This window comes from Thecamonas trahens (genome assembly GCF_000142905.1).
Source record: "Thecamonas trahens ATCC 50062 unplaced genomic scaffold supercont1.33, whole genome shotgun sequence".
Taxonomy (NCBI): Eukaryota; order Apusomonadida; family Apusomonadidae; genus Thecamonas; species Thecamonas trahens.
The window spans coordinates 48369-74423 of record NW_013657647.1 but is presented as its reverse complement, the minus strand read 5'-3'; the positions used below and the strand labels follow the sequence as shown (position 1 = coordinate 74423).

Here is a 26055-nt window from a genome sequence, read left to right as displayed (position 1 = left end):
CCCTTGGTGGTCATGATGACACAGGCCAAAGTTTGAAGGCCATCTCTCAAGAACAGCGCTGATGCTGCTGCCGATCTCCTCCTCGTCGTCACCATATGTCCTCCAGCTGCAGCAGTTCCACTTTGATGTCGTTGGCGGCTTGCCGTGTGCGCCCGATATGGCTTTTCTCGCCTTTACCCCGAGCAAGGACTCGCCATCCTCGGTCTCGGACGCCGATTCATCGGGTGTGCTCTCGAGCCGGACTGCTTTGCCGACCATCTCGATGATGACCATCATCGTGGCGGTCGAGACGCCCGAGTACCTGGTCGAGTGGCAGATCAAGATTACCGAGGTTGTAGCCGGCCTGGAGCAGGAACTTGCAGGCGGGAACTCGACCGTCACATTCTCGCGCGGTATGTCGTCCCGCTTTGGCTCGTCCGTCTCGCTTGTGGCGAGACGTCGGTCCGGGACTGACACCCTGCTTGACAGCAGCCGCTCTACCAAGTCGGGCAAGAGTAGCTTGCTGTCCAGCCGAACGAATTCGTCGCGGTTCAACCGCTCGTTGACGGACGCATCATCTGTGTCTGGAGGAAGGAGCTTGGACACGAGCCCCGATCCTGCGTTGCACCGCACAAGGTTGCCGCCAACTCGCTCGGATGGCATGTTGCAGCCTGGAAGCATCCCGTTGGATGCAAGCTTAGGCATGAGCGGCTCACCCAGGTCTGGAAGTTCGTCGTCGGCCGCATCGATGATGTCAACAGTGTGCTTACATTCATCTGCAGTGAGGCCCCAGCGTCTGCTAGCGGCGACTCGCGGATGGGCGACCATCACGATGCCGCGTAAGAAGATCATGTCGGGTGCACACGGCGCGCAGGCGACGGTGACGTGGGTGCCGACCGAGACCGAGTACAATGTGACCGAAGAAGAGCCGCCAGCACTTGTGGCTTGGTATCAGCGGTTTTTCGCAGCCTCACCGCACGCCAACTTTGTGGCGGACATCCCGGCCCGTGGCGGGATCCACATTGTCTCGATCGCTCGTAGCGGCGCAACCACAATCCGTGCCATTGTGTGGAATGCGCACTCAATCGCACGTTTTCAGCTTACCACTCCCCTTGCGTTCAAGTCGTATCGGCGCGACCTGCGTGCCGTTCTCAATCACTTTGGGCCCCACTGGGAGAAGCGTGATCGCAAGTCCAAGTGGCAGTGTGTGGTCGGCCACGGCCTCGTCCGCACGCTCTCCGAGCTCGAGCAAGCGGCGTTTGTGACACGGCTGGAGTTGTGCCTGCTGTATGTGGCCCGCGATGAGCGGCACATTCTTCAGCGGACCACAGCTTTTGTCAACTTCCTGCTCCTCCTCGCCAGGCTGCTCGGCACCTCGTACGCGGCCGAGAACTCGGTCATGCGCGGCTCTCTAGGCTCGATGGAGGTCTTGGTCAACATTGTTGAGACAGTCGACACTGGCGAGAGGTTGCCGAACTCTTCAAAGGCGCGCGCGGCCGAGTCGACGGTGACGCTGGTCTTCCTCTCTGAGCCTGGCATGGTCTACACGCCCCCGCCGCTTGCTCAGCACTTGGCCGAGGTCTTGTGTGTCCTCGCGCCACACCGAGTGTACCCGTCGATGTACAATGCTGCCTTCGCGCACAGTAACTCGAGCCTCTCGTTTGGCCCGCTGCCGCTGGGCCACCCACGCCAACTCACCCGCGCCTTTGTCGCTTCGCTTCTGATCAACCTCAAGAACGGTCTGGTCTCGGCCTCACACTCGGCAACCGGCACCGCCACCACCGCTCGTGCACAACGGTACTCAGCGCTTGTCGACGCAGCAACGGCCGTCAACGACGGCGCGCCCGAATTTGCCCTCGGATCCGACTCGGGCGCCGACGCCCATCTCGGCGACCTACCCGCCGCCTTTGTCCCACAGCTCTCGTTTGCTACCGACATCTTTGTCGTGTATGGCCCGGTCATGCATGTCGACACCATGACCACTACTTGGATCCCGTGGGGGGAGGGAGGCGCCGTTTTTCTACCACCTCGCTTGTCAGCTACTCTCGCGGGAGCCACGACTCGACTCACCCGCTCATCGAACCCGGCGCGTCGGCGCTGAAGGTTATCGACGACATCAACGTCGTGGTTGTCAAGTTTGCGCGAGCCAAGCTTGGCGTTGGCTACGCGCATCTCAACTCGATCGGCACAGTGATCATGCACCAACTCGAGGCAACCCGGAATGCCACAAGCTTTTCGGTCCATACGGAGGCAGCACTCGGGACGGTATCCTACTTTGTGGCAGTCCTGGTCAAGTCGCGGGTCGAGGTCTTCAAGTGGTCAGCCTCCCGGTTCGTGCACTACACCTCGCTCTCACTTGACGCGGCGCCCCTGGCAGTCTCGTACATCCCATCGTCGCTTCTTGCCATGGCGCTCCCGACAGGCTTTGTCGTCATGTCGCCTGTCAGCGGCCGCTTCCGCCACATCCGCGGCTCGCAGCACCTGCCTCCACCGATGGTCGACACTATTTTGTCGTCGTTTGCCCTGCCGGTCTCGATCACGAGCCCCGACTCGCACCTTCTCATTACCTCGAACATGACATCGTCGCTCTTCAACGCCGACACGCTGCGCCCAGTCGTACCCGCAGTCGACATCATGTGGTCGTTCCGCCCGCGCGACGTTGCTGTCGTCGAGCTCTACGTCCTTGCCCTCTCGACTGTCAACGAGATCGAGGTCCGCCAGATCCGTAGCGGTGCGCTCGTTCAGATCCTCCGCCTCCCGCAGCCGTTTGCGTTTGGGCCAGCCTTTCACACCGCTGACGGCGCACCCAGACTCCACGTTGTGTGTGGCGACTCGCATGGTTCGACCGTGGTATACATGATCAAGCCGGCCGAGCATCCCGATGGTCTGCCGCCGGCGTTCAACCGCATCAACACGCTCCAGGCGGTCCAGCTCAAGAAGGGCAGCAGCCGCGACTCGGGATCATCCGATGGCTTGGACATACGCAGCACGACTGTGTTTGACGGCTCGATGTCAGATTCTCTCGGAACAGCCATGTCGGTTCCGGAGCTGGGTGCGCTCGTCGATACCATCGCCCCGCTCGACACGATGCAGTCGACCTCGTGCACTCTGAGCGCGGGACAGGCCCTAGTTACGTCTGAAATCTCACCCGAGGAGCGTACGCGCCAAGCATGTTCTCTTAGTTTGGGCTTGTCGGCCTCGGGTGACACCTCGCTCACCAGCGAGGCCGCGAGCGCGAACGCGAGCGGGTCCGAATGCGAGTTCGACGGCGAGTCGTGGAACGGCAACGTGTCGGCGTCGTTGTCGGGCTATGAGGGGTCGTCAGCGGTGGCGGTGTTGTCATCGTCATCGTCGTCGTCATCATCATCATCATCATCGTCGTCGTCATCGTCGTCGGCATCGTCGGCATCGTCGTCGTCGGCGTCGTCATCGCATGCCTCCTTCTCGCCGTTGCTCGAGGCAAGCGAGAGCACCTGGTCGACCGTGCCGCACATCATGTCGTCGTCGATCAGCTCGTGCGGCGGGCTACCCCCATTCTCGACAGCTCCGGCTCGCAGCGTCTGACCGTCATTGTCGATGGCAGCCTGTCTCGCACCCTGGCGCTCAGTAGTGACTCGTCGTCTCGCACTTCGGCCGAGCAGCTGCTCTCACCATACATCACCCCCACGCCCTCCACCGAAGCCGTTCTGGTTTTCTCGGTCTCGTTCCATGCCAACTCCGACCTTGCCGCCGACGACGATGACGACTCGGACACCTTTACGGCCGACACTCTTCATCGGCCGTCGCCATTGACGCCCACCTACTCGCCATCGTTCGCCCAGTCCCCGACACTGCAGTCGACAGCGGCACCGCTGAGCTCGTCGGGCGAGTTTGATGGCACCCACTACGTCGATCTGTAAACGCCGCTGCCATTGGCACCAACAACAACTGGTAGCAAAGGCAACGGGAGACGGCTCCGCAGTTGATCGAGTCGTCGCTTTCTCCATCTTCAGCGCCTCGTTCGCTGGCCGGTCTCGGCTGTTCAACTTGCGGCGACGGCGACGGCTACGGCGACGGCGACGGCGACGGCCACACCCGACTCGTCCATGGCCCGACGCCACAGTCGCGTGGTACTTGATGAGGCTGCCCTTGTGGTAGCCATTATGCGGTCGTCATTCTTGTGGCAGACAAACCCTTCAGCTCCACCCCATGACACCACCCTCCTCACCCAGTTCAGGGACCTCTCAGACACCCTTGCCGAATGTCCTGGTACCGTCCCCCCCCCCCCCCCTCCCCTCCCCCCTCCCCTGACCCTGTCTCGTTCCCCTCGCCAGTCCTGCGAGTCGTCTTGTTGAATTATTGCTTTTTTCCCTTGGGATCAAATGCCCTCTGCATCCTCCGTCGCCACCTTCCACGACCTTTTTCTACACTTGCTCCTAGTGACGGGTGACCAGCGTGGATATCATGAATGGAGCAAGCGTAGAGATGGCATGTGTGTGTGTGTGTGTGTGTGTGTGTGTGTGAGTGAGTGAGTGAGTGAGTGAGTGAGAGTGAGTGAGTGTGTGAGTCTGTGTTTGGAAGTAGACCGAGGGACGGACGGAGGTGTCGAGAGTTGGGGCGGCGGTGGTGCGGACCTGGCTTGGGACGTGGCGTGGCTCTATCTTCCACCGCCCTTCTCCCCTCCCTGTCCCTGTCCCTGTCCCTGTCCCTGTCCCTCTCCATCTCCCTCTCCCTCTCCCTCTCTCTCCTTCTCCCTCTCCCTCTCCATCTCCCTCTCCATCTCCCTCTCCCTCTCCCTCGCCCTCTCCCTCGCCCTTCTTCCCCCGCAACACTGGGCTCCGCTGACGCCAAGTTCTGGCAACTCATCACTCATCCGCCCCCTCCCCCCTCCCCCCTCCCCCCCCCCCCCCACCCCTCGCTGCGACAGACCTCAGCAGCCTCCCGCCGACAAAGTTCTTGGCACCGTTCACCGATGTGGTGCGATCCCGTGAGGCGACGGGCCAGATCACAACAGCGGCGCTTGCTGCGCTGCACACGTTTGTGACTACCGACGGCCTGCTGACTGCCTGTGGGAGTGAGGCTCAGGTGGCGTCTGCTGTTGCCGCCGTCGTCCACGCGGTCATCCAGTGCCGGTTCGATCCGACTGACCGCGAGACCGACGCCATCGTTCTCCGCCATGTGCTCAAGGTCCTTGTGGCGCTCATCACGTCGCCGGCGCTGGCGGGCTACCTCTCGGACGCGCACGTGTGCGACATCCTACAGACCGCCTTCCGGATGTGCTTTCAGCGGCACATTTCGCGGCTCTCGCAGTCACTCGCTGAGGACGCACTCTTCTCCATGGTTTCGACGCTGTTTCGCGACTTTGTGGCGTCATCTCAGGCGCTGGCCAGCGCCCCGCAGCCCGAGTCTTCAGACGAGGGCATGCCGGACGACCGCGACAACGTCGACGATGCCGAGTCGTCGGCTGGCTCGGGCTACGTTCTCATCGATCCCCCGCGTGTCGGCGGCCCGGTTCCGGCGTCGATCTCTCTGCGGTCCACGACGCCGCGGCCATCGTCGGCGTCATCGGCTGGCGGCGGCGGCGGTGGCAGCGGCGGGCCGGCCTTTCCGGCCGACGGCGCTTCAGCAGGCTCTTCCGACGCCGTAGTGGACGGGGCCGCGGCTAGCGAGGCCGGGCCGCGAGGATCATCGCGGCCTGTTCGCCGCGGCCACGGTCTTCCGGCGCTTGTCGAAGTCCTCCGCTTCCTCACCTCGCTTCTCGACGGCAACGAGCCGGCCAACACAGCAGCCATGCAGGGCCTGGCCCTCGGGCTCGTCAACACGGTGCTCGAGGTGCTCGGCCACGAGCTCGTGAGCCTCCCGCAGCTGCTCAACCTTGTCTCGGGCCCGCTCGCCCACGCCGTCTACGGCCTGCTTCTCAAGCCGGTCTCGACCGCGACGCTCACGCTTGCGCTGCGGCTGGTGGGCAACCTGTACTTTTTTGTGCCCGGCCACTGCAAGCTCCAGCTCGAGCTCTACTTCAACACTCTCCTCGACACGCTCATCGATGGCTCGCACTCGTCGTATGAGCACCAGGAGATTGTGCTCGAGTTTTTTGTCTCGCTCTGCCGCGACCCGGACTTTATGCAGGTCCTCTACGTCAACTACGACTGCGACATCCATTGCTCGCCGCTTTTCGAGACGCTAACCAAATTCCTCAGCAAGTCGTCGTTCCCCATCAACGGCGAGCTCTGCTCGCTCCACCTACTCGCCCTCGACGCGCTCCTCGGAGTCATCAAGGGTATGGCGTCGCGTGCCGAGCCTGGCGCCGTGGCCGCTGCCGCCGGGGCATCACCCGATGCGCTCCGCTCTGCGCGCGCGCTCAAGGCCAAGCACGCCACCGCCGCCGCCAAGTTCAACACCAAACCCAAGCTCGGCGTGGCGTTTATGGACGAGGCCGGACTATTGGATGATTCAGAGGCGCGGGCGGAGCAGCTTGCGGCCTTTCTCCGCCAGACGCAAGCACTCGACAAGGCCCAAGTCGGCCAGTACCTGGCGGGCAACACTCCGTTCAACACCGCCGTCCTCGCCGCGTATCTGGCGACGTTTGACTTTGCCGGTGCCTCGGTCCACGGCGCGCTCCGCATCTTCCTCGAGTCGTTCCTCATTCCGGGCGAGGCACAGCAGATTGGGCGCATCATCGAGCAGTTTGCCATTGCGTACTACAAGGCCAACGCCGACGCCGAGTCGCCAGTCGCCAATGCTGACGCCGTTGAGGTCCTCGCCTTCTCCATCGTCATGCTCAACACCGACCAGCACCACCCGACGGTCAAGAACCGCATGACCCTCGCCGACTACCGCAAGATGCTTGCAGGCGTCAACAACGGCAGCGACTTTCCCGAGGCCTTTGTCGCAGACATCTACGACTCGATCTCCTCGCGCGAAATCATGCTCGAGGCCAAGGACGAGGCTCAGGCGTCCGAGGTGGCGTGGCGCAAGCTGGCATCTGCCGCGCCGCTCCACGATCCGGCTGTGTTTGTGGTCGCCGCCAGCGTCGTGCACGACGCCGAGATGTTTGCTCTCCTCTGGGGCCCGCTCCTCAACGCCATTTCGATTGTCTTTGACGCTGTCGACGACGAGCGCATTTTCCAAAAGGCCGTCGAGGGCTTTTACTTTACCGGCAAGTGCGCGGCTGCCCACGGCATGACTGAGCCATTTGACAACCTCATCATCAAGCTCTGCCAGTGCACCACGCTGCCGCTCGGCCCGTCGGCCTCGGGCTTTGCCAACTCGCTCAAGGCCCAGATGGCGGCCATCACGCTCTTTGCCATTACCCGCACCTACGGCTCACACCTCTCGGAAGGCTGGCGCAATGTCCTCGACACCATTCTCTGTCTCTACCAGCTTGGCCTCCTTCCGCGTGAGTTTCTCACTGTCCCGCCCGGCTTTGTCGCTTCCGACCCGCTCGTCCTTCCCTCGGCCTTCCCGCTCTCGCCCAAGCCCAAACCCTCGCCCGGCCTCCTCTCGACCTTTTCGTTTTTCCTCCCCTTTGCATCGTCGTCGGACGAAGGGGCTGCAAGTGCCGGGTCGCCGGGCAGCGGCACGGGCGCCGGCCCGCACCCGGGCGTCGACGATGCCGCCGACGCCGTTGCGGCCTGCCACATCGACAAGCTGTTTGCCAGTGTGGCGCCGCGCTTTGACGCGCCGTCGCTGGTCTACATGGTGCAAGCCATTGTCAAGCTCGCACCCGCGCTCAACGCCGCAGGCTCGACGTCGAGCTCGCCGTCGGGCGCCGCATCCCCACCGGGGCTCGACGTCGACGGCACCGCTTACCAGGTCTCGGGCAAGGCCGCCCTGCTTGTCTTCTGCCTCGAGCGCGAGATTGCGCTCCTCGAGGCCGCCGTCGGCTATCACTCCCCGGGCACCCTCTCCACCCTCTGGCACGTCGTGATGAGCCACGTTAGCGAGGTGCTGGCGTCGGCCGGCGCCGCCGGTTCGAGCGCGCCCACCTTGGTGCTCCAGCGTGCCGCCCTCGCCGTCATCCGCCTCGTCGCCGCGTTTGCGACGTCGGCCGCCGCTGACGGCGGCGTCGGCGCCGCCGCCATCGCCGATGCGCTGCAGCTTCTGGTCAAGCTCCCGGGCCCAGCATTTGCCCGGATCGGCGACGAAGTTGCCGCCGGCGTTGCCTCGCTCGTCGCATCGTGCGGGCCGCAGCTCGGTGGCGAGGCCCAGTTCTGGCTCAACGTGCTGCAGCTCGTCGCCCGCGCCGCCCGTCATCCTCAGGCTGTCCTCTTTGGCCTCCACACACTCAAGGCTTTGTTTGCGGCCGAGGGCCAGAGCGGGCTTGAGGAGCACCTGTTTGTGGCGCTTGACGGCTCGCCGTCGGCCGTTGCCGAGGCACAGTCGGAGGCGGTGTTCAAGCACTTGATGGCGGCGCTGGTGGCGTACCTCGTCAACGGGGCCTCGCAGTCGGACGCCGGAACACCGCTCGAGCTTGTCCGCGCGCTTCAAGTCAGCCTTGTGCAGCGGTTGGAGTCACTGTCGGCGTCGAGTCGCGCGGTGGCCATCTCGTCGGGCCGTCTGTGGTCGCTCTACTGGCGACGACTGCTGCTGGTGTACTCGGACGCAGCGCAGCATGGACAGCACGAGTCTGTCCGAGCCGCCGCCACCGAGCTGCTGCGGCAGGGCGCGCTACATGAGGTTGTGTCCGGCTTTGACCTCCGCGCGCTGGTCGAGCTCTTCCGCGACGCGCTCTTCCCGCTCCTCATGTGCTTGGTCGAGTCGCCGCCGTCGTCGGGCGCGCTCCTTGTCAACGCGCGCATCCGCGCCTCATCACTCATCACCGCCGTCTTTCTCGCCAATCTCCGCGCTCTGCTTGCTCTCGAGGACTTTGGCACGCTCTGGCTCAACCTCGTCCGCTTTCTGGAAGAGTTTGTGCGCAGGTCCGACCGTGCAGATGCTGGCGGCCTCGCGCTCACCGAGGCCATCGGCGAGACGCTCAAGAACTGTCTCAGGGTTATGGCCGTCTCGGGCGTCTTTGACTTTGTGGCCGGGGACTCGCCGCGGGCCAAGCTTTGGGCCTCTACCGCCACCGCCATCGCCGCCTTTCTCCCCTCCCTCGTCTCGCCCGACTTTGTCGCCGAGCTTAGCTCCGTCCAGGCCGGCGAGCTCCCGGCCCCGTCAGCCCCGGCCGTCGTTGACGAGTCGTCTGTCTACGCCGACGTCTCGCACTACTCGGTCTATGACGACGACCACACCGGCGTCGATGGTCCCGCAGACGACGACGAAGACGTCGATGATGACGACGTCACCGGCCTTCCCCGCCACCTTCGTATGTGTCTGCCGAGTGAAATCCCCCTCACACTATGTAGGATCTTCCCTCGCCCTCCACACGCCCAGCTCGACCGCCGGGGTGTCACTCAAACAGGCCCGGCCACTTGTCGCAGTATCCACAATGTCTGAGGTAGGTTTTCTTCATTGGGACATTCTCGCTTGGTTTCTACCCGCTCGCCCCCCTCCCTTCCCCTGCGCCTTTCCCCTTCCACGCCCTTCCTCCCACACACCCTCTCTCCTCCATCTGCCCATATCTTGTGCGGTCTCGAGTGTGGCTTGAGGTACCTCCCTTCCCTCTTCTGCCTCCAATGGCTGCCGAGGGAGGGTGGCAGTCGCCCATCGATGGCGAGTGGCAGTTTTTGGTGATGGGACATACCGCGTCCCGACCGCCTCCTCCCCCCTTCCTGCCCTCTGTCACTTTCTCGGTTGGCGAGTTTGCCATAGCTACGAGGACCGCAATAGGTGCAACATATGGGGGATGGTGGCCATGCTGTGTGTTGGGGGGCGGACGGCGACTCTGTGTTTGGTTGCGGCGGTGGGCGTGGTGGCGGAGGGCGTGATCGCGATCAGCTGGCAAATGGCGCCGCTTGATCAATGACGGCCTTTCCCTCAAGGAGGGCTACCTGGTGAGGAGAGACTGGGCGGGAGAGCGAGGGGGGATGACTTACAGGTGGGACGAGGTGCGGAGGATAGACTGGGGCACCGTCGTCGCCGACATCGATGTCGTCGCCGCCGGCGTTTACCTCTGAGGCTGGCGATCGCGTGGTTGGTTCCGAAGAGGTGGAAGAGGAGGCCAACGGGCCGACGGTGGAGCAAGACATGGAGGCGGCGCTGGGAGAGGACGAGGGGCGTGTGGCTTCGGACGAGGACGAGGATGGTGAGGAGCTTGTGGGCGACGACATGGCGCGTGACTACCGGGCGATTGCAGAGCTCGATCGGTACGAGACCCGTGGGGTGGACGACGATACGGTGGACGAGATGGACGCTGTGGCGCGTGCGGCGGCGGAGCGTGCGCTTGACGATCGCGATGCCGAGATGCGCGGGCGGCGGTCGCGGATGCCGCGGGCGCTGATGTCGTCCGAGGGCTCCGACGACGACGGGCCGCGGCGGCGGCGGCGGCGCGGACTGTCGTCGATGGGTTCTGACGCCGGGCTCATGTCGATGGCCGGCGATGAGGAAGGCGGAGCCGATGAGTACCTTGACGAGGACATCAATCTGGAAGACTACAAGGGCTCACTTCGCGAGTATATTCTGAAGGACGGCCCGCGGCGCGAGATTGCACGGCGGCTGACGGCGTTCCTCAAGGAGTTTGTGGACGAGGAAGGGCACGCAGTTTACTCTGTGCGGATCCGTAACATGTGTGCGGCCAACGGCGAGTCGCTGCATGTCTCGTACCTGCACATGGTGGACGCTGTGGACACGCTCGCCATGTGGCTGGCAGACCACCCGACGGAGATGCTTGAGATTTTCGACGAGGTCGCGCTCGCAGTGGTCCTCGAGGAGTTCCCCAACTACCAGTCGATCCGGACCGAGGTGCACGTGCGGATCACGGACCTTCCGATTGAGGACTCGCTGCGTGCGCTGCGGCAGGTCCACCTCAATGCGCTGGTCAAGGTGACCGGGGTGGTGACGCGGCGGACGTCTGTCTTCCCGCAGCTCACGTACGCAAAGTACAACTGCGACAAGTGCGGGACGCTCATTGGTCCGTTTTTCCAGAACGAGACAACGAGCAAGATCGACATTGGCTCGTGTCCCGAGTGCCAGTCCAAGGGCCCGTTCACGGTCAACTCTGCGCAGACGGTCTACCGCAACTACCAAAAGGTGACGCTTCAAGAGACGCCCGGGACGGTGCCGCCGGGACGGCTGCCGCGGTACAAGGAAGTTGTCCTCCTGTGGGACCTCATCGACTCGGTGCGGCCGGGCGAGGAGATCGAGGTGACAGGCGTTTACAAGAACACGTACGACTTTGGGCTCAACGTCAAGAACGGGTTCCCGGTCTTTGCCACGGTCCTCGAAGCCAACTACATTTCGACCAAGGACGACCAGTACCAGGCGTTCCGGCTCACCGACGAGGACGTGGCACAAATCCGCAAGCTCGGCTCGGACGAGCGGATCGGAGAGAAGATCATCAACTCGATTGCGCCTTCGATCTACGGCCACCGTGACATCAAGACGGCGCTGGCGCTGCTGCTGTTTGGCGGCGAGCCGAAGGAGGTCTCCAAGCACCGGATGCGTGGCGACATCAACGTGCTGCTGATGGGTGATCCCGGAACCGCCAAGTCGCAGTTCCTCAAGTACGTGGAGAAAACAGCCCATCGGGCGGTGTTCACCACCGGGCAGGGCGCGTCCGCGGTCGGTCTCACCGCCGCTGTCCGCCGCGACCCGATCACGTCCGAGTGGACGCTCGAGGGCGGCGCTCTAGTCCTTGCCGACCGCGGCGTGTGCCTCATCGACGAGTTTGACAAGATGAACGACCAAGATCGGACGTCGATCCACGAGGCCATGGAGCAGCAGTCGATCTCCGTCTCCAAGGCTGGCATTGTCACGTCGCTGCAGGCGCGGTGCTCCATTGTGGCGGCGGCAAACCCGGTCAAGGGCCGGTACGACCCGTCGCTGCCATTCAACGCCAACGTTGACCTGACCGAGCCCATTCTCTCGCGGTTCGACATCCTGTGCGTGGTGCGCGACACGGTGGATCCTGTGCAGGACAACCGGCTCGCGTCGTTCATTGTCGGCTCGCACATGGACAACCATCCCGACGTCGTCGTCGACATGGCTGAGGAGGAGGAGGTCACCGAGGCCGCCATCTCGCAGGACATGCTCCGCAAGTACATCATGTACGCCAAGCAGCACATCCACCCCAAGGCCGCAAGCATCGACGACGAAAAGGTGACCAAGCTCTACGCCCGCCTCCGTGCAGAGTCGGTCAAGTCGGGCGGCATTGCCCTCACCGTCCGCCACATCGAGTCCATCATCCGCATGGCCGAGGCCCACGCTAAGATGCACCTCCGCCAGTCGGTCCGTGACGACGACATCAACGTCGCCGTCCGCGTCATGCTCGAGTCGTTCATCGGCGCTCAAAAGTACCAGATCAAGGAGTCGCTCCGCAAGAAGTTTGCCCGCTTCATTGCCTACAAGCGCGACAACAACGAGCTGCTCTTCTACATTCTGCAGAATCTCGTCCGCGACACCGTCGCCTTTCTGCAGATCAAGCACGGCGACGCTGCCCCCAACGTTGTCGAGATCCAGATGGAGGAGTTCCAGGCCAAGGCCAACGAGCTCCGTGTCTACGACCTTGCTCCCTTCTTCTCCTCGCCCATGTTTATCGACAACGGCTTTGAGGTCTCTCCCAACGGCTCCTCCATCCGCAAGATGCTGTAACGCGCGCACTTGTGTGGCTGTGCGACATGATAAATAAGCTTTCCTGCTCCTCCGCCTGCGCGTGGGCGCCTGAAGATTGCGCGGTGGTGGGCGCGTTTCGTGCGTTGTGGCAAGAGCTGTCGCACACCTTCGAAAGGGCTCCAAAGCCGATCCGCCACAACCTCCTCCTCTCCACCTCCCCCAATACGCACACCAACCTCACCCGGTCACACCCAACGCAGCCACACCATGTCGAGAGTGGCACTTGAGCGGTTTGCACCGCGACTCTCTCACCGTCTGCGTGTAGAGACGACACCGTACGGAGCGACCTTTGCGCTGACTGCTGCTGCCGAGCGAGCGTATGCTGTGGTCACCTCGCGACGGAATGGTGGCGGTAGTGGTGGAAGCCGAGCCGGTGGCAGCAACAGTGGCATGCGAGCGGCGACGGCTGCCGAGTGGCCGGAAATGGCAAAGTCGATCAAGAGAGAACCAGATGCAGAGACGAGAGATCGTATGCGGAGGCTGTTCTCGCGCCTGGTAGCGATGGTTGCAGAGCTGGCGCCGACTCCACCCGATGGCTCATCGCCAGATGCTGCTGCTGTGGCTATGGCCAAGGAGCTGTTTGATGCTCTTGCGCCCGACGAGGACGAGCTGGCAGCAGGTAGAAAGGAGGCCAAGGCCAAGATTGCGGTCAAGAAGGAGCGGGCCGAGGCTGCGGCAGCAGCCCGGTTTGCAGACAGCGATGCCGATCCTGAGCAGGTCGCTGCAGCCGTCGCCGACGCCGGACGCAAGATCGAAGAGATTGTCGCTCGCCGTCCGTTTGTCCTTGATCAAGAGACAAAGGTGGCACAGCGGAAGGTGCTTGCCGAGCTTATTGGTCGCGAGGTCGAGACTGCTCTCGCCACGGAGCTCTCAGTTGTCGCGCGCAAGCTCGCACTCTGGATTGCTGACGTTCGCGACGTGTACTACGGTTCCATGACCAAGGCCGAGATCCGGGCCGAAGCCGAGGCCGAGACCCGGGCCAAGATGGCGGCGGCGCGCGCCCAAGAGCCGTTTGGCTCGGGCGTGGCCATCGATGCCGCCGTACTCCCACCGCTCACTCCGCTGCCGCTCCACAAGGCACGGTATCCGCGGAGCGAGGTTCGACCCGAGCCTGTGCGGTCCTCCGCGCCTGCGCCTGCGAGGGCGGCAGCGAGAGAGTCGGACGCGCGGGCTGTTGCTGCTTCTGCCAGCTCCATGGCAGGCGCCCCGGCCGGCAAGGACGCGGCGTGGCTCCGCGAGCAGTGCGCGCGCGTGGCAGCTGCCAACGACGTCGGGACCAGTGGCGACGAGCTGGCAATGGCGGTCCACGAGGTGCTGGCCAAGAACAACGACGCCACAGCGCTCCAGTCGCACCTTTTTGAACTGCTCGGCATGAACGGGCTCGACCTCATTCCGGAGCTGATCGGCTCGCGCGATGAGCTCGTTGCCAACTGGCTGAGCATGGAAGAGTCGGACGCGGCGCTTGCTGCGCGACTTGATGCCATGGATGCGGCGGTGGCAGCTGACGCGGCGGTGTTTGACCTTGCGGGCCTGACTGGTGGGAGCAACAACCCGCACGGTGCTGGGTTTACCATCACATCGGCAGCGGCCAAGGCGGCGGCGAAGGAGCGGCGACGGATTGAGCGGCGGCGGACGCGGCAGGCGGAGAGCAACGCGAACAGCTTGGGCGGCAGCGGCGGGGTCAGCTCCAAGGCGTACACGGCCGAGGCGATCGAGGCGCGGCGGCAAGCCAAGCTTGCGGCGGCGCGGGCGCGGCCGGCGATTTCGGGCTCAGGCTCGCTGGTCGGCGCGGCGCCCGTCAACCGCGGGATGCCCTCGAACGCGACGGAGGAGAAAACCAAGGAGTACAGGCGGGTGCACGTTCCGGCAGCACGTGCGAGCCCGCCTGGTGCGGGCGAGCGGCTGATTCCGATTTCCGAGTTTGAGCCGTGGGCCCGGCTGGCGTTCAAGGGCTACAAGTCGCTCAACCGCATTCAGTCTGCGGTGTTTGAGGCGGCGTATCGGCGCAACGAGAACTTGCTCATTTGTGCGCCGACCGGCGCCGGTAAGACCAACGTGGCGCTGATGACGATTCTGCACCAGGTCGGGGTGCACATGGACGACGCTGGCGTCATTCGGCGAGCCAACTTTAAGATTGTGTACGTGGCGCCGATGAAGGCGCTGGCGTCCGAGGTGGTGGCGTCGTTCTCGAAGCGGCTCCGCCCATTGGGGCTTGTCGTCAAGGAGCTGACGGGCGACATGCAGCTGACCCGGCGCGAGCTGATGGAGACGCAGATGATTGTGACGACGCCCGAAAAATGGGACGTCATCACGCGCAAGTCGGGTGACATGGCGCTGACGGCGCTGGTCAAGCTCCTCATCTTTGACGAAGTGCATCTGCTGCACGACGACCGTGGCCCAGTCATCGAGTCGCTGGTGGCGCGGTCGCTGCGGCAAGTCGAGGCGACGCAGTCGATGATCCGCATCGTCGGTCTCTCGGCAACGCTGCCCAACTACAAGGACGTGGCGCACTTTCTGGGCGTCAACGAGCGCACAGGCCTGTTCCACTTTGACGCGTCGTACCGGCCGGTCCCGCTCGAGCAGACGTTCATTGGGGTGCGGGAGAAGGACCGCTTCAGGTCGGTGCGGATTATGAACCGCATTGCGTACGAAGAGGCGCACGCAGCGGTGGCGGCCGGCTTCCAGGTCCTCGTCTTTGTCCACGCCCGCAAGGACACGTTCAACACGGCTGAGGCCATGATCAACGAGGCGGCTCGGGCAGGGACGAGCGAGGTCTTCCTCCCAGCCGAGACGCAGGCAGTCCGGGAGATGGCGAAGCGGGTCTCCAAATCGAAGAATGCGCAACTGCAGGAGCTGTTCAGCCACGGGTTTGGGTGCCACCACGCCGGCATGCTGCGGCCCGACCGCAACCTGGCGGAGAAGCTGTTTGAGGGCGGGTTCATCAAGGTCATGACGTGCACGGCGACGCTTGCGTGGGGTGTGAACTTGCCGGCGCAGACGGTGATTATCAAGGGCACACAGGTGTACAACGCCGATGCAGGTGGCTTCCGGCCGCTATCGATGCTGGATGTGAATCAGATTTTCGGACGGGCTGGCCGGCCGCAGTACGAGGCGACCGGCTCTGCCATCATGATCACTTCCTCTGATGAGATGCCAGACTACCTGCGCAAGCTCACGCACCAGCTCCCGATCGAGTCGCGGTTCATGGAGCGGCTGCCGACGAATCTCAACGCCGAGATTGTGCTCGGGACGGTGACCAACGTGGCCGAAGCCATTTCGTGGCTGCGGTACACGTATCTGTACGTGCGGATGATCCGCAACCCGCTGGTGTACGGCATTCCGCACGAGGATCTGCTCGCGGACCCGAGCCTGTTCCTGCGGATGGAGCAGCTGATTGTGGACGCGGCGCGGCGGCTGGACGCGTGCCGAATGATCCGGTATGACGAGCGGACGACCAACTTTTATGTCACTGACTACGGGCGGACGGCATCACACTACTACATCGAGTGTGCGTCGATGGAGCATGTGAACAAGGCGCTGCGCCCGGGCCTCGACCTCCCGGCCGTCCTTGTGCTCCTCGCCAAGTGTGCCGAGTTTGAGCAGATCAAGGTGCGGGCGGACGAGGCCGGTGAGCTAGCGACGCTCGCCGCAAAGTTCTGCCCGGTCAAGCTTCCGCGCGGACTTGCAAAGGACGACCCGACGTTCAAGGTCCTTGTCCTGCTGCAGACGCATATTTCCGGCGGGCGCCCGCGGACGTTCTCGCTTATCTCAGACACGTACTACGTGACGCAGAACGGATCGAGGCTGGTCCGCGGCCTGTTTGACATGTCGCTCAAGCGTGGTTTTGTTGACCTCGCCGACATGTTCCTCACCCTCGGCAAGTCGATTGAGAAGCGGCTGTGGGTGAGCGACCACCCGCTGCGGCAGTTCCGCCAGCTCCGCGACGACGTGGTGCAGCGACTGGAGGAGACCGAGCTTGGGCTTGATGCGCTGGCGGACATGGGCGCGGCCGAGATTGGCGCCATGATCCACATGCACAACGCTGGCGCGGCGGTGGCACGGGCAGTGGGCCAGTTCCCGCACCTTGCGCTGGAGGCGAGTGTCCATCCGGTCACCGCCTCGATTCTCCGGGTCAAGCTCTTCATCACGCCGGCGTTCCAGTGGGCTGACCGCGTCCATGGCGGGCTGAGCCGCTGGTGGATCTGGGTCCAGGACGCAGACTCGTCGCACATCTACCACTCGGAGATGTGGGCGCTTGACAAGCGGCGGGCGAGCGCGGGCGAGACAGCGGAGCTCGAGTTTACTGTCCCTCTCGTCGAGCCGCGGCCGTCGCAGTACTTTGTGCGGGCCATTTCAGACGACTGGCTCGGCGCTGAGGTCTACCTCCCGCTTGAGCTCGACGGGTTGGTCCTTCCGGACCGACGGCCGCCGCACACACCGCTGCTAGATCTTGTGCCGCTCGCGACCAGCGCACTGAGCAACCTGGCCTTCGAGGCGCTGTACCCGTTCTCGCACTTTAACCCGATCCAGACGCAGGCCTTCCACACGCTCTACCACACCGACACCAACGTACTGTTAGGCGCACCGACCGGGTCGGGCAAGACGATCTGCGCAGAGCTGGCGATGCTGCGGCTGTTTTCGACGGCGCCCAACGCGACGGTTGTGTACGTGGCACCGCTCAAGGCGCTTGTCCGGGAGCGGATGGTGGCATGGCGCAAGGGCCTCTGCTCTAAGCTCGGCAAGAGCATTGTGGAGCTGACCGGCGACGTGACACCCGACGCGCGGTCGCTGGCGCGGGCAGACATTGTCATCACCACGCCGGAAAAGTGGGACGGCGTGTCGCGGAACTGGAAGCAGCGGCCGTACGTGCGCAAGGTCGGACTTGTGGTCATCGACGAGATCCATTTGCTCGGGGCGGACCGCGGGCCTATTCTCGAGGTCATTGTCTCACGGATGAACTACATTGCGCAGCAGACGTCGGCGGCGATCCGGATTGTGGGCCTCTCAACGGCTCTGGCCAACGCAACCGACCTCGCTGACTGGCTCGGGATCGAGCACAACGCAGGGTTGTACAACTTTCGGCCGAGCGTGCGGCCGGTTCCGCTCGAGGTGCACATTGCTGGCTTCCCGGGCAAGCATTACTGCCCGCGGATGGCGACGATGAACAAGCCGACCTACGACGCCATCATGACGCACTCGCCGTCTGCGCCGGCGCTGGTCTTTGTCTCGTCGCGGCGGCAAACGCGGCTGACAGCACAGGCGCTGATCTCGGCGTGCGCGTCGGCGGCTAACCCGCATCAGTTCCTCGGCAAGCCGTTTGATGAGATGGAGGCTGTGGCTGAGTTGGTTTACGACTCTGCGCTCGCGTCGTGCCTGCGGTACGGAATCGGCATGCACCACGCTGGGCTCAAGCGGTCCGACAAGGACATTGTGGAGCAGCTCTTTGCTGACGGTTCGATCCAGGTCCTTGTGTCGACGTCGACGCTGGCTTGGGCGTCAACCTGCCGGCACATCTGGTCGTCATCAAGGGCACGCAGTTCTATGACGCCAAGGTCGGCCGGTACGTCGACTTTCCCATCACAGACGTGCTGCAGATGATGGGCCGGGCCGGGCGGCCGCAGTTTGACACCTCGGGCATAGCAGTGGTCCTCGTGGCCGAGTCGAAGAAGAACTTTTACAAGAAGTTCCTCTACGAGCCGTTCCCAGTCGAGTCGTCGCTCCTCACCCAGCTCCACGACCACCTCAACGCCGAGGTTGTGGGCGGGACGATTTCGAGCCCGCAGGACGCGATGGACTATCTGACGTGGACGTTCCTGTTCCGGCGGCTTGCGGCAAACCCGTCGTACTACGGACTTGAGGACACGTCCGAGGAGGGCATGGCGGCGTTCCTCTCGGACGTGGTGGCGCGGCATCTCGACGAGCTCGAAGAGGCGCAGTGCGTGGCGCTGAGTGAGCTGGACAACGGCGAGTCGCTGGTCGAAGCGACACCGCTGGGCCGCATTGCCTCGTACTACTACCTGCACTACACCACCATGGGCCATCTCGCCGAGGCTATCACCGACAGCGTTAGCATGGACGAGGCAGCGTCGATCCTTGCCGACGCCACCGAGTTTGCCGAGCTCCCGGTGCGGCACAACGAGGACGCGCTCAATGCCGAGCTGGCCAAGGACCTTCCGTGGCCGACCGAGGGCTACGAGTGGGACGACCCACATGCCAAGGCGTTCATCCTTCTGCAGGCACACATGGGCGGGTTCCCGCTCCCGATCTCCGACTACATTACCGACCTCAAATCGATTCTTGACCAATCGGCCCGGGTGCTGCAGGCCATGGTCGACGTCGCAGCCCAGGCCGGGTACCTAGCGACGGCTCTGACGACGATGCGCCTCGCACAGGGCATTGTCCAGGCACGATTCCCGCACGACTCGTCGCTTCTCCAGCTCCCAGGCGTCAAGCCTTCGGCGGTGGAGAGCGGGCCGGCCAGGTGCATGACCATGGGCCAGCTACAGGCGCTGTCGGGCGACGCGCTCACCGCACGACTGCAGGAGCTCGGACTCGGCGGCGGCAAGCTCAAGGAGGCACGCCGTGTGGTGTCGGCATACCTGCCCAAGGTCGCGGTCAAGGCGTGGATCAAGGCCGGCGGCAAGAAGCGCGGCAAGGGCGGGTCCGGGCGGGTCGGCGTCGACAGCCTCGCCAAGCTCAAGGTCTCGATCTCGATGGCGCCGCGGTCCAAGCGCAACGCCAACAAGGCGTATGCGCCGCGGTTCCCGCGACCGGTCCGCGAGGGCTGGTGGATTGTGGTCGGGCTCGACGACGAGATCCTTGCCCTCAAGCGTGTCGGCGGTCTCCGACACAAGCTCGCCACCGAGCTCGAGTTCTACACGCCTGACGTCCCGGGTGACTACACCCTCACGGTCCACCTTGTCTCGGACTGCTACATGGGACTCGATCAGTGCGTCGAGGTCAGCATGGTTGTCGCGTAAAGCCAATCGATGGGTGGAGGTGGTGAGGGGGGCAAGAGCGAGGAGGAGGAGGAGGGGCACTTGACGCCATGGGCAACAGCGGAGGTCGCGAGGCCCAGGTGGGTGGCAGGGCAAGGGCGACGAGCAGTGGAAGCGGGAGGCGAGGAGAAGGAGAAGGAGAAGGAGGAGGGGATGCCTTTACCATGCTCTGTACCAACTGTGGTGACCGTGTGGCGCTCGACGAGGTAGAGGCCCATTCGGGTGTGTGCTCGGCCTTGTGGGTCCGAGTCGATGCCAAGGGCAAGAGCAGGGTTAAGTCCAAGGACAAGGGCAAGGGCAAGGGTAAGGGCAAGGGCAAAGGTGGCGGCGGCGGCGGTGGTGGTGGTGGTGGTGGTGGTGGTGGGTTCTGCGCCTGGCAGTCGAGGCTGACGAGGCTGGTATCGATGTCCGCGGAAGCAAGGCGAACAATGCGCTGGCGACGGTGGGATCGGTGGCGGCGGGATCGATGGCGGCGGCGGGATCGGTGATGGCGGCAAGGGAAGGGGGCGGTGGCGGTTGGCATGACGCATCGCTGTCCGAGGACGGAACAGAGTCCGAGTCGGTGACGACGGGGACAGCGACTGCGACGGGGGCGGGGAGAGGGGGTAGGTGGGACGCCAGGAGGCGATCGTCCCTGGGGTATGTCTCGGTGGGCGGGTCTGGGGCTTTTGGCTCGCGACAGACTCGGATGAGTGCAAGTAGGCAGCTGGAGGCGGTGCACGAGGTGGCGTCAGCGGACGGACGGGTTAGGTTTCGCGACTCTGAGTCGTCGGGCACGGGGACGGTGACCGAGACCGGGACCGGGACGGCTGATATGATGGCAAGCCTCATGGGGCGGAGGAACAGAACGATGTTCGAGACGTCGGCAGTGGATGACGCACGCGGTGGCCGCGAGGTCGGGGTGACGGCAGCACGTGCGGCCGAGCTGATTGACGAGGCGCTGGGCGGGCGGAGTCGTGGCATGGCGCCACTGTCGCGCGAAGACGTCTCACGGGTCCTGCATCTCACGCAAATGCCACGGGAAGAGATTGACGAGTGCGTCTCCGAGCTGTTTCGGGACGGACCCGGCGGGGCGACCCGGACGCGGCTGCGAGAGCTGGTGATGAGGCACACGCCGGACCTCCTCAGCGCCGGCACACTGCAGGTTGTGGTCGAGGCCATCATCGCAGAGACAGGAATGACGACTCAGCAGCGGCTGGAGCCGATCTGGAGAGCACTGGCGCCGCTCGGAGCCGGTGAGCTGGCGTCGCAGCGTGTGCCACGGGAGGTGGTGGCTGCGGTGATGCAGCCGCTCGGCGTGACCACCGAGCTCGACGACGCCGAGTTGCCACGGTCGGTGGCGGCACTACGGGCCATGGTCCACGACGTGTTGGCTTATACCGATAGCATGGCGCTCGACGCGCTGGAGAGCGCGCTGCCAAGCATCCAGACTGCGGTCGACGGTGCGATCCGCGCGGCAGCAAAGCTCGCGAGTGAGGCCAAGGCGTCGGCGTTGCTGCAGATGTTCGACACCCGCGGGCGGATCAACGGAATCATGGAGCGGCTGCGAAGCCAGGCTGTCGATGGGTGCATGACCGCGGCTGATGCAGCAGCCATGGCACGTGCACTGGGCTCTGAGCCAGCAGACGAGTACGAGGCTGAGATGTGCAAGCTCCACATTGTGGAGGACTCACTGCTGGCGCTGCTCGAGTGGGAGAGTGAGGTCGACGCACAGCTCGACGCCATCGAGGCTGCGCTCAGCATGACCAATGCCAGCTAAACGATTGGCCGTGGCACTTTTGGTGCGAGTGGAGGTGTGACGAGTGAGCAAGCGTGCCTTGCGCCCGTGCAGTCGCTCTCGCGAGAGTGGACGTCCACTCGTCTGACGTCGCCGTAGCAAAACCATGGTACGAAGCGAGGCAGAGTCGGAGAAAGGACAAACCGCTAGTGCAAAGCGATTGCACTGCAGGAACAGGCTGGAGGAGGGAGCATGCGGTTAGGGCTGTGGCGTTGCGTGTGATAGGGGAGGTCGCCGGCGGGTGGGTCTGGCGAAAAGAATTCGCTTTCAGGCGAAATCGGTCGTTGGTCGCCAACAGGCGGCGGCGTTGAGGGGGTGTGCGTCGAAGAGCAACTGGCATGGAGAGGGCTTCTAGGGCGAAGGACTTACATAGGGTGGTGGGGTATGTATGCATGTGGGCGCGCAGTCTGACATTCGCTCCGAGCGTGAGATCAAGGAGGTAAGAAGGGGGGGGGGAGGAAGGCTCGTTTTTCGCGGGCACTCGAATTCTCCCGTAACGAGGCTTTAGTGGGCACCTGTCACGGGCGTGCATTGGGCGGAGACTCACTGGGAGCAATGTGGGTTTTGGGTGCGAACGTATGTAGGTCTTTGATCTCTTTGACCGCAAGAACAACGGCCGTGTCGCGCCCGAGGATCTTGGGACTTGCCTCCGGTGCCTTGGACAGAAGTAAGTTTGTGAGGTGTAGAGACCATGATGGGAGAATGGGTAGAGAAGAGGCGTTTACTTACGAGATGCAACGGTGGATAGCCCGACGGTCAAGGAGCTTGACGACGTGATGGCGACGCAGAACTCTGCGCTCGACTATGCGGCGTTCAAGGCGGTGTACATGCGGCCGCGCGAGCCGGAGCCGTCGTTTGAGCAGCTTGTGGAGGTGTTCCGCGTCTCGGACCCGCACCGGACAGGGACAATCAACAAGAACGAGCTCCAGCGGATGCTCATGCACATCGGCGACAAGTTCTCGCTCGAGGAGTTCAACATGCTGATGAAGAAGGCCGACGAGCAGGACGGCGAGGTCGACTACGAGTCGCTCATCCGCAAGATGCAGCGCTGAACGTGACCTGCGCGCCGTCGCCTTGCAACTAAACCTTACTGCTCTTCCCTTTGCTCGCACCAGCGCTCTCTGTGTGGGCGAGGAGATAGTGGGCAAGCCACGCGACCGGGTTGTGCGGGCGGACGGCCTCCATCTCAGCGAGCGCCTCGCGGAGCAGCGGCGAGACGACATTGGTCAGCACATCGTTCATGTCTGCCTCGGACATGGCGCCATCCTTGGCTGAAACGGGCCTAGGTGGATGAGCCACCGTGTCCGAGTCAGGCACCGAGTGCGGGGAAAGCGGCCTGCGAGCCTCAGCCGAGTCCTCCGGCGATGCAGAGTCTGATGAGACCGACGGAGCATCCGGCGAATGCGAGGGATGCGATTCGGCCGATGACGACGACGACGACGACGACGACGACGACGAAGGCTGGTCCTCATAAGATGAGCCCGAGTACGAATACTCCGAGTCTTCACGATCATCATGCGAGCGGACACGAGTATGGCGGGTGTGGACTCGGGGATGAGTCGGTTGGAGGCCAGAGGCGACTGCAATGGGCCTCATCTCTGCGTTGGACAACTGCCGCTTGAAGGCCGACGGCGGTGCCGACGGACCATCTCCGCGCGGCATGATGGCTAAACAAGCGGTGACTTTGGTACTTGGTGGAAGGAAAGGGTAGCGTAAACGGTAAAGTCTCTCAGCTATGAGAGCGGTGGCTCTCAGTAGAGTCCCGTTCTCGTCGTCGCTTCCTCCGCCACCCCCCCCCCCTTTGTGGTGGTGGAGCCCTTTCCCCGCAAACAGGCACCAACCACCGAACGAATCGTTCGAATCATTGCTGGCGAGCCACTCGCCACTGGCGAGTCACTCGCCACCGGCCGATGAATGATAGCTGAACAAGGAGGTCGCCGATAGGGTGGAAACATCGAGAGCCATATGAAGGTATTGAGTGATATCGACTTGGAGGATGCGGAGGGGTTGGGCCGCGCCTTGGTGTGATGCCATTGAGATCGGTTGCGGGTGTCTTGTCGGTGAGCGCGGGGCTGGTTGTTTGTAGCAAGCTGGGATCCTGTACCCATCGGGCGGAGGAGAGGAAGTGTTACAGCAGGGAGCAGCGGTGCCGGAGCTGGGGACGAGAAGCGGCGGCGTGTGCTTCTCTGGCAGCGTCGATGCTGCGAATGAGAGTGACAAAGGCGAGGTCGACGCCATGGCGAGTCTTGGCCGACGTTTCGACAAATGGCACGCGGAGAGCAGCGGCCTTGGCGTGACCCTCATCGGACGAGACTACAGCAGGGTCAACGTCGGTCTTGGTGGCCACTATGACAATTTCTCTCGGCCGGCCATCGATGAGCGGCTCGGGATGGCTGCGGACAGCAGCGATGATCTCGTCGAGGGCATCAAACGAGGTGCGATCATCGACAGCGTAGAGACAGAGGATGCCATGGGCATGGACATCGGGCGAGTAGAATATGCTCGACTCGCGGTCGAGAACATCAACAGCATCGAGAATGGTGATGCAGTTGGGGACGTTGTCGATGACGGGTGACTTGCGGTAGACCTCGTCGTGGATGAGCTCGGCGAGTTGGCTCGGCTCGGGAAACTGGTGGTAGGCATACGAGACAAGCAGCGAAGTCTTGCCCACCCTCGGTGGACCCACTATGGCTATATGCGGCTGACGGATGGCATATGGCGTGCTCGAGTCTGCTGCTGCCATGAGAAGTGGCAGCGTAGGGATATGTGAGTGAGCTGGGCTTTGCTCGGCGATGAGCTGGGCGACAAAGGCTGTGCGTGTGTGGTCTTGCTGCGTTTACACAACAGGAGTTAGTAGAGCGGCTCGGGCTCGGCGTCAACACCGGCCTCGGTCATGGCGCGGAGCTTCTCCTCCTCGCGCTGGGCGGGAGTCTTGTCGTGCTCGGCGTGGTGTGCCGCAGTGGCAGCGTGCAGCGAGCTGGCCGAGGTGGCGATGGCGGCGCGCTCGGCCTGGGACAGCTGGCGAGCCATGGTCGCGGGGTTGCCCTCCCAGTACTCGCCCTTGCGGACGACGGCGTTGGCCGGGACGGTGGCGCCGTCGGCGACGACGGCGTGGGTCTCGACGATGGCGCCGGCACCGACGGTAGCGCCGGCGCCGATGGCGCACTCGTCGTGGAGAGTGGCAGCGTTGACGACGGCGCCCGGGCCGACGACGACCGACTCGCCGATGACGACGTCTGCGTCCGAGTGGCCAAAGTTGCCGACGACAGCGTTGTGGCCGATGGACGAGCCCTTGCCGATGGTCACCTTGCCGGCGTCACCGCGGACGACGGCATTGTACCACACCGAAGCAGCATCGCCGACCTCCACCGCGCCGATGACAGCCGCCGACGGCGCCACAAACGAGTTGTTGCCAGCAGTCGGCGCAACCTCATTAACAGCCATCATCCGACGATGGCGGGAGACCTTGTCCACAACAGCAGCCTCACCCTCGAGCGAGAGACCGAGCCGGCTCATTGCCTACACGCCATGACGAGGGCCGATGACGGCGACGATGACGATGACGATGACGGCGACGATGACGATGACGATGACGATGACGATGACAACAGCGATGATGACGATTCATGTCAGCCGCCCAAAGACGAGCACAGCATCCGATATGTGAGTATGATCCGTGCTCTCGGGCACCGGTGCAGAACAGACTTTGCCAAGGTGGAAAGGAGGCAGAGAATACGGCTGGTGCAGGCAGTGGAGTGTATGTGTGTGTGTGTGTGGGGAGGGTGTGTGTGTGTGTGTGGGGAGGGGTGGGTAGGCGGCGAGCGGGTTGGCGGGCGGCGAGCGACGGGCGGCGGGCGACGGGGCATCCACCAGCCGGCGGGGGGGGGAGGTAGATTGAGATGCGGGCATAGGGGAGAAGGGATGTGATACTCTCTAAGAAAACCACATGTGTATGTGCAGGAGGTACTACAAAAGGTATGTGTGGTGTATGGGGGAAGAGGTGGGACGGTGTGGGTGTAGGAGCAGCTGGTGGGGAGGTGGGGCTATGGCCATGGTCTCCCATTTTTTGGGGGAAGGGGGAGGGGGGGAGGCAGGGCAATGCGGTGGGAGCGGCCACCGCGCGCGGCTGCCTTCAGCGACGACGGGCAAGGCCAAATGTGGTTGGGAGGGAGTTAAGAGCTGGAGTTACAGTTCCAGACATCTCTGCAGTATATGTGATGGGAAGGGGAGGAGGGAGGGGAGGGGAGAAGACGTACAGACGCAGTGTCGCGCAGGGCACGTCCCACAGCACGGAGCATGTTGGTGTTCGAGTCGAGTGTGGCTTGCTGTCCGATCCATTAATCCAACGTGGTCGTATTGATTATGTCTCTCGCGGGCCAAGGGGGGGGGGGCGGGCGCATGCCACTCGCCGCCGCAGATAATCGGTCTCGGTCTGCCTCGCTTCATGATCCGATGCTGCCATTGTCTTGCATATAGTAACCAATGGCTTGGGTCATTACTTTGGTGTGGCGTGTGCGATGATCGGAGACTGGGGGGGGGGGGGGCGTGTGGCGGGAGTGCAGGCTGTGGGTTGAGCGGCGGCGAGCACTCGGCAGCGGCTCGATCGGG

General features: G+C 63.6%; 6 protein-coding genes across 6 annotated transcripts; 4 read left to right on the top strand and 2 right to left on the bottom strand.

Moving 5' to 3' along the window:
- Window positions 1-61: 61 nt before the first annotated feature.
- Window positions 62-12701, top strand: AMSG_11980 (uncharacterized protein; the record flags this gene model as incomplete). The annotated part of the gene is made up of 7 exons (XM_013900977.1): window positions 62-494; window positions 783-1974; window positions 2019-3462; window positions 3492-3866; window positions 4191-4227; window positions 4886-9228; window positions 9964-12701. The coding sequence occupies 7 exons, from the start codon at window positions 62-64 to the stop codon at window positions 12649-12651; spliced, it is 10512 nt and encodes a 3503-aa protein (XP_013756431.1). The 3' UTR covers window positions 12652-12701.
- A 178-nt stretch (window positions 12702-12879) lies between these two features.
- On the top strand, window positions 12880-19662 carry AMSG_06472 (activating signal cointegrator 1 complex subunit 3; the record flags this gene model as incomplete). Its single annotated transcript, XM_013900879.1, has 2 exons — window positions 12880-18141; window positions 18201-19662. The coding sequence occupies 2 exons, from the start codon at window positions 12880-12882 to the stop codon at window positions 19650-19652; spliced, it is 6714 nt and encodes a 2237-aa protein (XP_013756333.1). The 3' UTR covers window positions 19653-19662.
- Window positions 19663-19721: 59 nt separating this feature from the next.
- Window positions 19722-21429, top strand: AMSG_06471 (uncharacterized protein; the record flags this gene model as incomplete). The annotated part of the gene is made up of 3 exons (XM_013900878.1): window positions 19722-19991; window positions 20051-20154; window positions 20353-21429. Exons 1-3 carry the CDS (start codon window positions 19835-19837, stop codon window positions 21427-21429), a joined length of 1338 nt encoding a protein of 445 aa, XP_013756332.1. The 5' UTR covers window positions 19722-19834.
- Window positions 21430-21535: 106 nt separating this feature from the next.
- On the top strand, window positions 21536-22548 carry AMSG_06470 (myosin regulatory light chain cdc4). Its single transcript, XM_013900877.1, has 4 exons — window positions 21536-21556; window positions 21854-21886; window positions 22032-22114; window positions 22196-22548. Exons 1-4 carry the CDS (start codon window positions 21554-21556, stop codon window positions 22497-22499), a joined length of 423 nt encoding a protein of 140 aa, XP_013756331.1. The 5' UTR covers window positions 21536-21553; the 3' UTR covers window positions 22500-22548.
- Window positions 22549-23557: 1009 nt separating this feature from the next.
- AMSG_06468 (small G-protein) lies at window positions 23558-24190 on the bottom strand (the record flags this gene model as incomplete). Its single annotated transcript, XM_013900876.1, has 2 exons — window positions 23558-24132; window positions 24154-24190. The coding sequence occupies 2 exons, from the start codon at window positions 24188-24190 to the stop codon at window positions 23576-23578; spliced, it is 594 nt and encodes a 197-aa protein (XP_013756330.1). The 3' UTR covers window positions 23558-23575.
- A 107-nt stretch (window positions 24191-24297) lies between these two features.
- AMSG_06467 (transcription factor APFI) lies at window positions 24298-25754 on the bottom strand (the record flags this gene model as incomplete). Its single annotated transcript, XM_013900875.1, has 2 exons — window positions 25704-25754; window positions 24298-24966 (listed from the first exon to the last, which is right to left on the bottom strand). Exons 1-2 carry the CDS (start codon window positions 25743-25745, stop codon window positions 24298-24300), a joined length of 711 nt encoding a protein of 236 aa, XP_013756329.1. The 5' UTR covers window positions 25746-25754.
- Window positions 25755-26055: the final 301 nt, after the last annotated feature.